The sequence below is a fragment of the Bactrocera latifrons genome, unplaced genomic scaffold, assembly GCF_001853355.1.
Source record: "Bactrocera latifrons isolate USDA-ARS-PBARC rearing strain unplaced genomic scaffold, ASM185335v1 scaffold_118, whole genome shotgun sequence".
In the NCBI taxonomy this organism is placed as follows: Eukaryota; Metazoa; Arthropoda; class Insecta; order Diptera; family Tephritidae; genus Bactrocera; species Bactrocera latifrons.
The window spans coordinates 211,068-228,064 of record NW_017534608.1 but is presented as its reverse complement, the minus strand read 5'-3'; the positions used below and the strand labels follow the sequence as shown (position 1 = coordinate 228,064).

General features: G+C 37.3%; 1 protein-coding gene across 2 annotated transcripts in view; it reads left to right on the top strand.

Annotated features, from left to right (window-relative positions):
• LOC108978159 (dual specificity protein kinase splA) overlaps nucleotides 1–16,757 on the top strand; it is a 91,330-nt gene extending 74,573 nt beyond the window's left edge. For both annotated transcript variants that reach the window (XM_018948303.1, XM_018948304.1), the window contains exons 4-8: nucleotides 820–934; nucleotides 4,913–5,135; nucleotides 8,028–8,205; nucleotides 13,318–13,454; nucleotides 15,731–16,757. In XM_018948303.1, coding sequence (XP_018803848.1) covers nucleotides 820–934; nucleotides 4,913–5,135; nucleotides 8,028–8,205; nucleotides 13,318–13,454; nucleotides 15,731–15,888 — 811 coding nt within the window. In that variant the 3' untranslated portion in view covers nucleotides 15,889–16,757. The remainder of the gene's footprint in view (nucleotides 1–819; nucleotides 935–4,912; nucleotides 5,136–8,027; nucleotides 8,206–13,317; nucleotides 13,455–15,730) is intronic.
• Nucleotides 16,758–16,997: the final 240 nt, after the last annotated feature.

The following is a 16,997-nucleotide window of genomic DNA, read 5'->3' as shown; positions in this document are numbered from 1 at the left end:
AAAATACAATTCAATACTCAAAGTACACAAATTGATCTAATCTAATTAATTTACAGCAAAATAAAAAATAATGTAAATGACGGATAATGAAATCCCGATTATCACTTTATCATGCGAGAGTATAAAATGTTCGGTGACACCCGAACTTAGCCCTTCCTTACTTGTTCTTAACAAACTTTTAAACTTATGGCAAATTTTTCAGAATAAAAATTGCAAACTTGAGATTTTCCAATTTCTTCAATTTGTCGCCCACGTTGCAGTTATTGCTTCATGTGGCAGCCCCCCCTCTTTGAATTAATTTTAGTTGAAAGCTTTTTAGCGATTTTTAGTAATCCATACCCACAGCTGGATACTGCGGTTGGAATGAATATAGTATACCAGTCAAAGCAAAATAAGCAGTGCAACCACTTTTAAACTGCAGTCAATACTAATATAACAGCGTATTACATTTTTATTAGATATTCCTTTTCCTCTTTCGGCATAACATTCTTAAAAATGCATAAACCTTCGTAATAGTTGGAGCAAAGGTGAATTTCGGCAATATCACTACGTCACCGGATAAGATTATGTCATATTTGTGAACATTTGTCCTTAATCCACACACTTACACAGCTGAAATTTAACTCACTCAACTTGCTGTAATAACAAATAATCAACACATTTTATCGTCTCTTTTCATTGTCATGTGCTGCCATTTGCCGCAATTGCTGCGAACTCAACAACTCGATTTGCACCTGCCACATGCAACCCGATTGCCACCACCCGTATGAAACTTTTCCAAATCTATGCACACATGTGTGTGTGTGTGTGTGCACACAGATATGGACCACACTTTGAGGATGTGCAGCGCGTGGGACAGCCAACGAATATGACGGTGCAGGCGGGTAGCAGCATACATTTGAATTGCAGAATTTCGCTGCTGCAAGATAAGACTGTAAGTTGTTCAAGTAGAAATAAGTACGACTATAAGTTTCAGAAATATTTGCAAAAAAAAAATGTGTTAAATATTCCAAATAAAAAAAAAATCCGCGGAAGTTTCAAAAGAAGTTCGTTTTTTAATAATATTGAATTAACTAGTGATTTTGTGTTTTTAAGCGGGATCCCGAAATCCCGAATATTAAAACGGGATCCCGAAATTTTCATATATTTCAGTGTAATTCTATGCTATTGAATTTGATGTATACTGTTATTTACACAGATTTACGCTTTTCACTGAAATTACATTGAACAAAAATGCAAGCTTTATAATCCCGAAATTTCGGGATTCCCAGAAATACTATGCAGTGCAATATAGAACCAAATAGCAATTTTACTTCCCTCCTCACAGCTGCTGTATGTCATTAATGGTGGCATAGCTGTAAAATACAAAAACTCCAACAACAACGACAACAAAATTGAGTGTTTGCCAAGCAGGTAGCACTCAAAGACTTCTTCTAGTTGCAACCGCCACATAAATGAATGAAATGCGCCTTTCTCCCCTGTTCTGGTTGCCAGCGAAATAATAGCAGGTCTCGAGTGGCAGGCAGTCACAGTGATGGAAGAAGCAAAGCGGCAAAGTTTTTCTTGCCACAAATATTTCATTTTTTAATACCCTCTTAACAGTTTCGACACACCCCACGTTCCACCAGTCTTATATTCTAACGGCGCTTGCTCAGCATTAACTAGTTGGAAAATGATGCAATTGAAATAGAAACAACATGACAATGCATACAACAACAACGGTATGCACAGCGAAGTGATTTAAATTTGATTGGGGAACTAGCTATTTTAATGATGGAATGTTCTACAAGAGAAAACATCAACTTTATTCCAATGTTACGATTTTCTACTACACCAATTTCGCCATATTTAAATTCTATATGGAATTGAAGTTTTCTATAATGGTTTTTGCGATTAATTTCCGATAATGAAAGTAGCACTCGCGTTTTTGTTTAAAGCTATTTGTTTTCCATCATGGTGGAAGAATTTGAATCTATCGACTTGCAGAATATCATACAAAATGTGCTGAAAGACCTTGTAAACGTCGAACATGGAAGTTTCATATTCTTCCATTAGATCGGACATTAGGTCGGACAAATTAGATTCCTAATGTTTGAAAAATTATAAAATATACATATGTCTGTTCTTCTTAAAGTGACAGGAAACCTATGACAAGAAATGACAAGAAACCCTCAAACATCAATTGTATAGTTCCCACTGCAATCGAGGTGTTTCCGCCTAACAATTACATAGCACATTAATGAACTTCGGTAAACTTTTTATGGAATTAATATCTGAAAATGTCAAGCTTTCTATGATAATTTATTCTAGAATCCAACATTTTTGTAAATGATTTATTAGAACTTATTTTCGTCCTATTTGTATAATAACTGACTGAAATCAGAGATTTTGGAAACTCCCTTCTAAGAGGGAATTTGCTTTAAGGGGCACAACTAGTGTGAAATTTACAAAAAAATCAGTTTTTTAATATTTTGATGGTTTATACCTTTAAAAATGAATGAATGAAGCGACAAGAAAAAGAGACCAAATGGCTTTGACAGCTCGTGGCGACCACACTTGTTTACGCATTTGTGTAAATTTTATCAGGTGTTTCAGTAAGGTTTGCCATTTAAAAACGCCACGTTTCACTTTGGTATTGAATTATTATGCAAATTCACGTTCTCCGAATAAGAATTTTTGGCTTCGTCAATTGCCTTCCCAAAAATTGGCAGTTTGATGCGGATTGAAATGGATCAATTCAATAGGCACGCTACATAAGTAGATCATTAGGGACAGCAAGTGACGGCATATTTTTTTCGTTCTTTTGACATTTCTATTCAATAAATTTTGTCTTTTCATCATGGAAAACTGTACGATCCAACAACATGTAAAGATTTAGGATCCAACGACGAGTCAAAATTGTTAAAATTTACAAAAGAAATTCGGAGTCAGTGGCCTAAATTTAAGAGCACCACGTTCAATTTATGGTCGTCATAGTCGTAATGTCAGATCGGCATTTGTGCGTCTAGTGAAAAATTTTGAACCCATCGGCACAGTACGAAATGTTTCCGTGTCAATGTGGCAAAAAAGTGCCCGCAATGTCGAGAATATTGCTGCGCTAGCGCATCAATTGAGTTAGACCCATATCAGTATATTACACGTCGTTATTAAGCGTTGGGCATCTCTTTGACGTCGTTGTGGCGAATTTCTCGAAAAGATCTTGGTCTTTACAGTATCAAACGGGCGTAAGAACTGAAGCGGCTTGACTACCAGAATTGTTGTATGCTCGAGAATTGGACTGATAATTCAATACTCCATAAGTCACCATTGTTTGTTGCGATTTATAGGCCGCGCCATCATTGAGCCGTAGTTCATCCATGTTGATCAATGATAACCGAATATTTTTGGCTTGAACTGGATGATACAAACTTGTAAAATATGAGGTTTTATCATCGTCACAAGCCGCACTTCTTCTTCTTAATTGGCGCAGACACCGCTTACGCGATTATAGCCGAGTTAACAACAGCCTCTCATCCGAAGCTGGTTGTTCCTTTTCATTGGCGGTGTTTTTTTACGTGGCGGGTCCCAAACTCTGCGCACAACCCTATGCGGGGGGCAAGCCACACAGCGAATATTAAAATCGATTTTTTGAAAACCAAGTTAGCTGAACGTGTTATTTCATGAAATGGCACAGTCAATTGGCTGCCCGGTCATGCGATTTGACGCCGTTAGACTATTTCCTGTGGCTCTATGTCAAGTCTATGGTCTTGCAGCAATATCGTCCGAGTTGTGCTTGAAAATCGTCGAAAATTGGGTTCAGCGTCTGAACTTCCGCAGGCATGGTGGTCAGGTAAGAGAAATCGAGTTCCATACATACTGACACCGAATGTACCTTCACAGGAATAAAGCAATACATAATCGTTCAAATTAGTTTTGTTTTATTTAATTTTACTTTTGTAGCGCTCTTACTGAAAACCCCATCAATATGGCATCATAGGGTCTAATTTCTTCAAGAAGAAGTCTCATGTTTTACGTTTAAACATGGTCGCATTGCATGCAAGGTTTGTCGATTCGTTACATTTGAGAAAGGGCCCAGTCAAATGAATGGATTTTTTGTTGATATCTCAAACGGTTTTTGAGCTAACAATTTTGAGTAAATTTTTGATTTTTTTCGACAACATTTTCATTCCCGAACAATAGGTTCATCACATCATCCATGAAGAAAGTTTGAATCATGGTATTATTTAGTGTTGTCGAGAGCGCCTATTACCCAAAAACTATTTTTTTTTCTTTAAAATTGTATTGTGTTATCTTAAAAACTAGAAAAATATGTTAAAATAAAGTTGAAGCCGTTCTCACCTTACTTATGTGAGAAATATAAAAGTTTTTTCTTACATACAAGAAAGAGGCAATAGAAGTTTAACCAGAGATGAACTCACCCGACCTTGTGGCTTCATAGAGTTCAGGAATAGTTTCAACTAATTCAAAAAGGAAAATTATGTTTGTATTTGCATAGTCGTGAGCTAGAGTATCTTCAATTGCGTCATTTCGAGTTGAAAGCATCGCTTGACTTTTGCCATTGTCCCTGAGTAAATAAGTCATCCCACAATCTTATGGCCGTCTACAGCTCTTTGTACTGCTGCAGCTGCTCATATAATAAGACATGTCTTGCAACTTCTTAATTATGCATGCGACAAAGCTCTTCTTCAAAGACAAGCAAGAAGTAATAAGGAAAGTGCAAATGTGTCAGTGAAGTGTTGTTGTAGTAATGAAATGCACTACTCACACATGGCTCTGAGACTTTTACTTAACTTGTCTTTACTACAACCACACTTGACTTTTTTGCAATTTCTTCTAAGTTCTCTTCTTTTCTCTTCTCTTATGTAGCCGTTAATCTAATTTTATGTCTTTTATGCTTTGCTCGCTTGCTTAGGTGTCCTGGGTGCGTCGCAACGCACTGGGCGAAAATGCACTCGACCTGCTGACGGTCGGTCTGCACACATACACGGGCGATAAGCGCTACAAAATGGAGTTTCAATATCCCAACAATTGGCGGCTGAAAATCACGAACGTGAAGAAGGACGACGAAGCGATGTACGAGTGTCAGATATCGACGCATCCGCCGCGTGTGATACAAATTAATCTCTTCGTTAATGGTGAGTGCTTAAATGTGGTTGTGTGTGTGTGTGCGTGTGTATGTGTGAGAGATTATGCAACGTTACGACTCAACGCAATCATAAAGTGATCATATAATCAGCCGATGATGTGGCTTTAAGTCTTGCATTGCATTTATGATGGGTAAAATGCCTCGAAAAAGGAAATTTCATTACGTGTTGCACATACAGTGGCTGGCATGCAAATATGTACGTTTACAGGTAATGGATTTTCAACTAGGAATATCTTTTAGTAGCCTCGAGGTTAACGAAAATAAAATTGAATACCAAAAATAGTGGATGCAGACTAAAAAAAAATTATAGGATAACAAACATACATATTTTTATATTCATACCCAGTTTTTTTTCTTTTTTGATATTTACAAAATTTTTTTAACTGGGAAATAGAAACTCTATCAATGTTGGCAGATAATAATTACGGCGTGTAGTAAGATAATAATTATTATAGCACCACGAAAAATTTGATATTTTACTTTAAGAGTTTTGACAATATTTATAACCTGGATAGGGCAGCAGGAAACATCGAAGATAATATAGTGTGACGAGCTGGATCAATTTAGTTAAGTTCGTTTGTCTGTCCGTCCGCCTGTATATAACGACTCAGCCAGCTAGAAACTGCTCATTTGTTGGAAACGTTGATATGGGACCAGTATAAATTTAAAATTCACGTTTTTGTGTGAAAAACTTTTTTATTTTTCAAAATATTTCCATAAAATTTGACTCGGATTATTTTCCAAGAAAATGCGATAATTTTATAACATATTATCATACCACGGCTTATATAAGACATACATGTGGGAACGAAGAAAGGGGAAGGAAAGGGTGTGCATATGGTCAGTAACATGCTACACTGACTGACAACGAATTGCGACAAAGAAACGAGCAACCAAGACTTTGAAAACGACAGTCAGTCGACACGCGGACGAGCATTATTCAAGTTGCAAGCCGCTGGTAAAATTAAAATAAAATAAGTTTGTAAAACCAAAATAAAATCAGTTTGTAAAATTAAAACCAACTTTACCTTTTATAAAATAAACACGAACCCACCCGACATACAAACTGAAACTCCAAATCAAATCCTTGTATGGACTAATATAGAGTAGTCGAAAAAGTCTTTTCGTCTCCAGTGCTACCAATCACATTGTGTCATGCCACATAGTAATGGAAAGTTGAGATTTTAAGCTTCTTTCAACCCAAAAAATATTAAATTCGGAGAAGTTGAAAAAAAGTTACAGTTAAATAATGGAAAAATTCGCTATATTTCGAAATTTTTGTCTAAAAGAGAGTAAAATGCCACGCAAGCCACCAATGAAATTTGTGACGTTTAGGGAGACGATGCTGTATCAGTTCGTGTAGCACAACAATATTCGCTCCATCGTTCTCTTCGCTCTGGCCGACCTATCCTTGCAAAAGTCGATGAAGCTTTAGAAAATATTGACCATGAGAGTCATATAATCAAGCATGACATCGCTAAGGAACTTTACATTCATCATCAAACCATTTTGAACCAGTTAAAAAAGGCTGGCTACAAAAGAAACTCGATGTTTGGGTACCACATGAATTGTCTGTGAAAAATTAATGGAAATGAAGCGAAATGAAAGCGAAACATTTCTGAAGCAAATGGCAACAACAGGCGATAAATGGATCAAATACGAAATTTTTTGCGAATTTGCGAAAAAGATCATGGTCTAAGCGTGTTGAAGATCAGCAAATGGTTGCAAAGCCAAGATTGAGACCTCGAAAGGTCATGCTGAGTGTTTGGTGGGATTAGAAAGGAATCATCCACAATGAATTGCTCCAGCCTGGTCGAACAATTGATTCTGCATTTTACTGTCATTGAAGCAAGCAATTCAAAAAAGCGCCCAGAACTGATCAACAGAAAAGGCATCGTCTGCATCAGGACAACGTTAGACCTCACACGTTATATATATATATATATATTATTGTATAGCCTTGGCATTGCCCTACCATTTGTTTCGGTCAATGCAGAACTCCCTTGATGGAGTGAATTTGGCTTCAAGAGAGGCTTGTAAAAATTAATTGTAGCAGTTTTTCGCCATGAAGCCAGAAAGTGAAATATACTTTATAAAATAAAAATAAATTCATAGTAGTCATATTTTCATGTCCGCCACTGTAAACACTTTAATTATTTATAAGTGTGTATGTGTGAGTAACGATGTGGCAATGTAATCAGTGTGAAGTGTTGAGTGGCGCATGAGTGCATGACATTACAACACAGCATGTCATTAAAACGCTTGGCTTGAGTTCTTTTCACTACGTGTTGTTGTTGTTGTACGACTGCTACAACCGTTGTTGGGCATGTTGCAAGTGCTGTCTCTTATACACATCTAGATGTGTATAAGAGACAGGTGCATGACATTACAACACAGCATGTCATTAAAACGCTTGGCTTGAGTTCTTTTCACTACGTGTTGTTGTTGTTGTACGACTGCTACAACCGTTGTTGGGCATGTTGCAAGTGTTTGAGGTGAACTCAAACAAATAAATGGCAACACGCTGATAAATATACGATTTAATGGCATGCAGTTATAAGTCACACACGTCATATATACCGTTATAGCAACACAAATACGTACAAACACGTAAGTGAATTCCATTTTTATACGTATATACCCTACACAATGCATACGCACGCATACAAGCGCGCTAAGTGAATTTAAATCTCACAAATGTTGAAATGGAGATGCGCTGCGGTGTGGGGTATATACATTATTTACGCTTACTGAGATGTAAGCGTTTATGTGTGAATGTGTCAAAGTGTCAAAGTGTATATGTATGAATTATGAGCATTGTTTTTGTTGTCTCTTTAACCATTGCGTTTTACCATTTCTTCCTCATCCGCAAATCCCTTAGCACCGAAAGTGATGATTGTTGATGAGTTCGGTGATCCGCTACAGGAAAAATATTACGAAATCGATTCAACATTGCAGCTGTCATGTGTGGTCCGCAATGTCGCCATGGCCACATCGGTCGTGTACTGGAAGCACGGCGTCGACGTGCTCAACTACGATGTGACGCGCGGCGGCATCAGGTATGTATTCGCATGCAACACACACACACATATATATATATATATACACCCTAGAATGCAATCTAGCACTAACACCAACACACAGTCATGTACACTCGCGTTTAAACATTTGCAGTTGTTGCGTTGTGCATATGCGCTGCGCCACCCGCCTCTTGGGGCGAGCATTGGCGGCGCAACAACATTTTATTATTAAAATTAAAATTTACAAAGCTCGTCTTAATGAGATGAGTTGTATGCGCGCGCCGGAAGAGGGGTGCCGGGGGAGGATTGCCAAGCACACAACCATTTTTTTGTAGTTTTTACTTCTGTAGCACTTTGTTCTAGCTTTCTGTTGGATTTCAGTCGAAAGCGCCATTATGAGTATGTGTGTGTAGAAACACACATATACATACATGCATCTATACATGAGCAATATCAATGCGATTGTATGTGTTCGAAAGGCAAATGCATTATTACTGCGCGCTCTCCTATTTGCATATAAGCGCAGCCCCATTCACACACTCACACACACAAATATGCAAATGGCATCGTCGTTGCAATTTAATTTTCTCTTAAGCAGAAAGCGAGAATGAAAAGTAAATCAGCCATAAGCCGCTTCTTGTTTGCAGACTGCTACAAATTAACACTGAAATAAGTTATTAAGCAAGAACAAAGGACCGTTACGCAATTTGTGTTTTTATTAAAAGCTGCAACAGTCGCAAGCAACGAAATGCTGCGCGTTGTGGCAGTCTCTCAGTCTCATATGAACCGAGATTAAGTTTGCGTTGCCGTTTGCTTTGCTCAGCGCACTGAAATAAAGTAATTCACATGGAATACCTAGGTGAAACAAACGGTTTTCTTGCTAACGATTTGCATGACCTTAAAAGGTCAGAAAAAACGCCCCTTTTTGCAAACAATTTTTGAAGGGGCATTTTCTTTAATAAATGAATGTAAGTACTAAGATTTACAGAATTCAATGAACTTAAATTTTTAAATTTGAAGAAGTTCCTAAATTCCAATAGCCGGTCTCCATGAATACCTGCGAGAACAAGTGTTTGGTGAGGAAGGTTCTGCTGAAAAGTAATTCAAAAACCAAACGATTATGAAAAGTTTAACTCCTTTAATCATTACCTGACAAATATACATATCTAAGCAGCTGCTGTGTATATTTCAAATCAAGTTAAAATCTAATAATAATAAATACAGGGTTTGTCCAGAAAGAAATGAGACTGAGTCGATTAATAAAAATTTATTGAACCTATCGTTACAATTCTTTAAAAACTTTCAAAATATACTCCCACTGCGTCGGTACAGCGCGATTAGCAAGCATTGAAGGCGTCACGGAAAGCATTTTCAGGAATAGCTTTGAGAGCCGAGGTGCATGCTGCTTGAATCCCCTTTCAACGATTCTTCCAACCAAGGAAACAAAAAAGAAGTCCGAGGTGGCCACATGTGGGCTGTAGGGAGTCTGCGAAAGCGTTGTCATGGTGGAACTTCCAATTGGCTGCAATGTCTTGTGGGCCACGGTTGACCCTTCGTTTGAGTCTCTTGAGGACTTCCTCGTAAAACTTTGCGTTGACGGTTTGTCCAAGAGAAATGAATTCAAGTCCAAAAGGAGCATCGTTTTCACTTTGGATATGGTCATTCATCAACGACCTCTTCTCACACTTCCAAAATGGCCTAGTGCCATCGAAACACAAAACTTGTACCCTGTATCCTTTTTTACTAACCATTGACTTCTTATGAGTTTCTTTATCAATTTGGATTTACAATATCCTTTTGATGCTTCCTTTGAACAAATCTTAAGTTGCGCCTGACAGCGATTCACTTCATATTGATTAATTTCTCTTGGACAGATATTCGTCCTTTGTTTTAGTCCCAAATCCATTATGGTGGATTACTAGATCCTCATAAATCCACAAAGCTACCAGAAATTTAAAAAGACGGTTTATATCAATCTTGGCAACTTGGCTAGGCTCGCGCCTACCGTCTACCGAGATATTTCAATCTCACTTTTGCTAAAGATGGAAAATAGAGTAGAAATTGTTAAGATGATTTCCCTATTGGACTATATCCAGTCAGAGTAACTATAGTTCTCATAGTTGCGACGAGACTGACTTTGTTAAGAGGCAGTAATTTAATGGACCTCCTAAAGGTACCTTCGGGCTAAAAGAAACTCGCATTCACAAAACCGACTCGCTTACATCGGATAAAATTTGGAAAGGGGTGCCCTGCCTAGCAAGATTTGCAGTTTTCGTTGACTCCGCTGTGATGGTGCACACATGCAAGTCTAATATAGAAGAAGCTAATGAGTTCTCGTTATCCTTGACTCGTTTTGAGCGTATGGTCAGCGAGCTCAAAGCCAGTATAACTGCTCGACTATCGTATCTTTGAATAAAACTGGGCTTCGAAGTAGTACATCTACTGCTACCTTGATGGTAACCACTCCGCTTGAAAGACGCTACAGTGGTCTGGTGATACACCACCTACACTTCCTCTTAACTACGAGCCAACCATGAAAAAGCTCACAGTACCCTTTTTTAAACACTTTGCTTCGAACAAAAATCCCGCGCAGGTGTGTGAGCTGGGAAAGAACCACCAAGAGAAGGTTCTGCGAAAGATTCTTCATATAATAGTGGCAGAAAAAACTTTTTTCTGGCAATATAATAACTTTTTTATGGAACGTGCACTCAGAGTTTATAAACAAAGTTGATATTAAATGAAACTCTAAATTAATTAAACACCATAATGAAAGCACTTGAGAAATTTGGTTAAACACCACCCTTAAACACATGTTCAGCTTATTGTGGAGCAAAATGTAAGCTACTCCAGCATATGTAAGCTCATATGCATTTATACTCAGATCAAACTATAGTTATGTGTTTACCGTCTGTAAGTAGTTATAACAAGAACATTCTATGAACATTTTCTAACCCGACGTAATGAAAATGCATTTCTTTGGTTTATAACTCGACATGCTTCTCAAATCTCTTCACATGCTCTTCTAAATGGCACGGAAAACATCTAAAATGTATTGGTCAGCATACCGCACAGACTTAAACGGCTTGAAAATAAAACCAAAAAAAAAAAAAAAATAAAAAACGAACATTTTATATGCGAGATCAGCAAAGACTCTCCAAGCATTTGCTCTTTAGACATGATATGAATATGATATGCTGCATTCAAATTTTATGGCCTGCATAAAATATATCCTTTGAACTCACTCTAAATCCTGCCAAATTTATGTACTTAAAACGCACAAAAATAAAATAAATGAAATTATACAACGTAAATAGCCGGCTCACAATTTCTAGCCATTCTGCCTTTGAAAATATTTTTTTACCCCGAATCATTCAATTTCTTTATGAGCGGAGAAAAAGCAGCAAAAATATATGCTAAACCCTCAAGCTAACTCGCTAATAAAAACTTTAAACAAGATAAGTGCGTCAATTATGAAGAAAAACGTGAATTCACTTTTTACGAGCGTCCAAGCACAAAAACACTATTCATGCAAGTGCTTCTAAGGGCGCCTACGTCCCTGCAACCAAACGGTCTGTAGGAAATTTATGCAAATTTCGCTTTCTCTGATTTTTTGACCCTGCTTTAATAACAGCTATGAACTCAGACCTTAGATTAATATTTTTTTTAGTTTCAAATTGTTAATGGTATTTTCATACAAGGCAGGCGGCATGAAGTACCTTGAGATGTGGTACAACTTACAAGGTACTCAGGTCTTTAGTTGGATTTGTGGGACCAGTATTTATTTGTTGCAGAGCAGTTTTGTCGAAAACGAGTTTTTTTCAAGCTATAAGCAAGCGTATGAATATACTATAAAGCTCTTCTTAGCTTTTAGAATTATGGTGACAGTTGTCCCATAAATGATTGAATCAGTCACTAATAAAATCCATTTTATAATGTCTTTTTTCAAGTGAAGTTCCTTGAACCACTACTTCTTACGTTTTCTGATCATTTTAAATATTCATATATATTTCATTACTAGATAGAGCTACTTTCAAATTCGAGTTCCTTGACAATGGAAAACTGAGCTGAGATAGTTTTGCAGATTCTTAGTCAGAAATATGTTGGATGAGTAATCTGCTCTTTAAATATTGATGTTAACATTGACAAGGGCTAAGGTCTTTTCTTCGAACTTATAAAATTTTTCCAGGGATCTAATAAGTTTCTGGCTGATATGAAGCTATTTGAACGGTATATGAATAATAATCAATATATCATCTGAATACACTGCTCTTCCACCTATTTATAAGCGGTCTTCAAGGAACCAGAAACCTAAGTATAGAGGTTAATACTTAGATTCAACCTTAAAAAGATAGACGTGACTTTTTACACCATAACTGGCAATGAAAATGTGTGTCGTTGGTTCCGCTTTTTTAAATCCCTTTTATGTTTTGAAAGCATCTTTGATAAAGATTTATCAACATAATATCTTGTACAACAATTTCTTATAGACAATTTTTGTTGCAAATTGGGAGTCTTACCTGTCGTTTTTGACGCCGGAGAATAAATTCTTGCTTCCGAACCAGATTTGTGGTTCAAAAAGGGCATTATTAGTGGTTTCATAATCGTAAAATTCTCGCAGGGTGCTTTTAAGCCAATACGTACAGAAATTCACATATTTACAGCAACAAATGCATTCGCCTACGAAAAGTGCTACTAACAAGCGCTACCACGTCCTCCCTCTTCACTCACTCCGCCGCCGTGTGCAGAGATTTTGATTAACTTTTCTCTCACTTTTAATGTTACTTATTTGCTGTTGCTTACACTCATGAGCGCATTAAAATGCTCATTAAAATTTAAGTGGCTCCGCATTGGATAAACGTGAGTGCGAACAAGGATTATGTTTGAGCCTGGCGAAGGCGCAAAGTAAAGGGCGAAAATAATTTACGAAAAATATTCCGAAAAGTGTAAAATATGCGCCGCTTCAGAACTAATTCAACGCAGATGTTTGCATATTAACTTTGCTTGGCATAAACTAAGCACGCATACGAGCACTCACACACCCTCTCACTCACCCACTCTCCCCCTCACTCATTCACACACTTGCCTAACATATGTACATACTAACGTGTTTCTTGTTTTCTTCTTCCTTCCGCTCTCGCCGTCGATTTGCAGCGTTAAGACGGAGCTGATGGACGACGGCGCCAATTCCACATTATCCATAGCGAAAATCAACAAGTCCGACTCCGGCAACTATACGTGCGCAATTAGTGATTTCCAAAACTTCACTATAGTTGTGCACATACTGAATGGTAAGTAGCCCGCAACCAAATATGTTCTTTAAATAATTGGCAACACTTTACAAACATTTGTATGCAACTATGGAAAACAGCGAAAAGCAGCAGCTAATTTAGGGTGGAGCCCACTTACACACGCGCATTTACATGCCACTAAACATGTGTGTGTGTGAGTATGCTTCGTCAAAGGAGTTCAGCCAGGATGTGCCACCTGTTTGTGCTTTTCCTGCTTTCCTGCCTTTTGTGAGCACTCAACGTGCCACAGGAAGACACACACTTACCACCACTAAGCCGCACCGGCTATTATACAACTACTCTTCCACCTTCCACACACACACTACACTTCTGTAAAGTCACTGAATCGCTCATAACCCACTTCCTCTTTGCTTTTACTTTCGCTTGAATTTTTCTGTGCCTTTTTTAGTTTTTTTTTTTGTGTGTTTCTCCCCTTTTCCTTGTTTGAATGTGTGAAATCAGTTGTGCAAATTCAGTTAACGTCACAAGCATTTAACAAACTAATTAAATGGGGAAATGCACACGTCGCTCATTAAGCGAGCACATCCTTTCGGCGCGCACTCTCCTCCCTCCTGGCGACGCCACGTTGGTGTGTCGCTTATCTGCTTGAATGCTCCTGTCAATATTGTGCTCACGTTCATCAGCGTTTTATGAGCGGCAGCATATACAAAGATAATCATTTGTGTGTGTATGGGTATTTGTGGCAGCTGTTGCTGACTTTTATTGTGATTGCAAGCGCTTATAGTGACGATTATGATTTCTTCAATTGTGCGAACAAGTGGATTGCTGTTTGGAGGAATATTATTAATATTAATTTTCATATAGATAATAATTGTTCAGTGGCGTAGTGCAAGGAAAGTTAACAAAAAGCAGCCCATTAAATGAAAATGGCGTCTTTTATGAAACATTTTTGTTAAATATAAGTGTTAATCGTTTAACTTATGCTTTATTAATTCTTGTATTTATTGTAAAAGAAGTTTAATTAGTTTTTGTTTCATTTCACTTTATTAGACTCACAGTAGCAAGGGGTACCTGTCGAATTTTTTTTTTTTTTTGAAAAAAATGGGGATTCCCCGCCCTCTAACAAGTTTAATATACACATCTTTTAAACCACTTAATTACAATAACCGATAGTGTTGAAATCAAAGGATAAGCCCGATCACTTATCATATAACGGTACTGTTAAAAACTACTAAAAGCGCGTTAACCCAAAAACTAAATACGCCAAAAACATTAAAGGCTTGTCTTCCTACCTCGATGGTAAACGATGGTAAACGAGGTAAGAAGACAAGACTTTATGGGAGCCGGTGTGAAAATTGGATGATGGGCGTGGCACCGACCACTTTTTGGTGAAATCCCACATCTCGTGATCTACTGACCGTTTTCGACAAAATTTAGTGTGTTGTTTTTTTTTTTATTTCTATGTGATCTTGTGAAAATTAGCAAAATCGGACAAAAACCACGCCTATTTTCAATCATCACAACCTACTGTCAGCCTATTAGCACAGATGCAGATATTATTCTAATATATTATTAACTTTATTACTACTTTATTATTTCTACTCTGTATTGGAGTACCCTACTTGGATATTAACTTTTAATAAATTAAAATAACACAAATTTGTCACCTTTTATTATTCTATTTCTTCATTTCATGATATTATCAGTTTATCAGATTTATGTCAATTCTTTGTTTGATACGTAATTTTTCAAAGTTTTTGAAATCGTAGTGTCGACAATGTTTATTTTTGTATTCACACTATTTTTTAAATCGACAACATTTCCTTCTCTTGAATGTTCGATTTATTTTATCTTTATCTTTATCTTACACAAATTAATACTGATTTCCATTTCCTTTGCTTTTCACTCCTTCACACTTTAAATGCAAATAGTGTAATATTAGTGTCACTTCCACTAATTATTTTATACTTCAAGTCATCATCACCCCATCGTAACATTTCTCAGTCTTGTGTAGCGCAATCCACAAATTCTTACTCAATTCTCATTATCCAACCTTCATCTACCACGTCAGATACTTGCACACAGATATACTTCGCTAATAATGTATTTTCATAACTTATTTATAACAAAGCTATTCGCTTTATTCTTGTTCTTCCCACTCTGCTGCATTATCGCATGCTGTTCATGCAACAATTGATTGCGTTGCTGTTGCACCCGCTGTTGCGACGACGACTTAATGCGCATCCGGCACTTCCGGCGCCGCTCGCACTTCGTGATACTCCGTTACCTCTGCGCTGCCATTCGACTGTGTCTAGGTGAAAGTTTCGCCGAACTGCATCACGGCGCCGCAGCACCCACGGTTCCTAGCGCATTCCACCAGCAGTTGGTCGTGCATTGCGCGTTGCTCAGCCTGTTGTTGCTGCTCTTGCTGCTGCACGCCCCACACCAGCCCTACACGCTAGTGCACAGGTAAAAGTTACTCAATTAGCCAAACGGGATAGCGCAAACGAAGTCCTAACCAACGAGGCAGGTATGCGTTGGCGGAGGGCCGAGCAGCGTTATAGTTGAATTTTTATAATTTAACTAATTAAGTAGCTTAAGTAAATTAATATGACATTTAATTGAAGCAATTAGTTAACGAAGCGATAATTAAGACAACTTACATACATATATACATACAAACATACTTATAGTCATATTGTATAAGGTAGTGGACAAAATGTTGAATTTATAAAGAAATTAAGAAAAAAATGTGTAAAAATGAATTTATTTTCATGATCAGTTGTATGTTTGAGTGTGTAACGTGGAGTGGGTGAAACCACAGAGTTCATTTATTATAAGCGTGAAACACATTTTTTATATTATGAATACCAATATGTATGAGTACGCAAATGCAAAGCATAAAAAATTGAAAAAATAGCAACAAAAAAGCTAATCAATGGCGAGAATTTGTGTTAAAGCTGAAATTAAAATCAAAAATCGACAAAACGTTGCGCCAAATCCCCGCTGAATCCAAACAATTTAAGTTGTTGCACAAACAGTACGCCACCGAGCGCAGTCGCGCAGCCAGCCGGGCGAAATATTTTGACAATTTATGCACCCGAAGGGGGTTAGTGCAAATCATCGATGCGTAATTCAAGCGAAAAAGTCAAATATATGCACTGAACATTCCAACTGGATGGCAGCACTGAAAAAATATCAAAACGAGCAAAGCAAGCAACTAATTGCAGCGGGGAGAACTGTGAATAACGGTAAATACGCGTATTTGAACTGCAAAATAATAGTGTAAACAATAAATTGGTGATGTTATTGTGTGCAAAATACGAATTTGAATGTGGTATAATTGGTGAGTAAAATTAATAATTGTTAAACAATTATTTTGAGGTTATTTTTTTATTCGTATAATGAAATAATGCATTTTCTGGCGAACAACAGTTAAATAAATACCGCAAAATACAAGCAAATATTATTTATTAAATTATTGCTGAGGCCAAATCCACCCATGGCAATCGAAAATATTCATAATTATAAGCACTAAGGAGATGTTCACACCGGCTTTAGTCAGTTATGTTTTCAGTACTT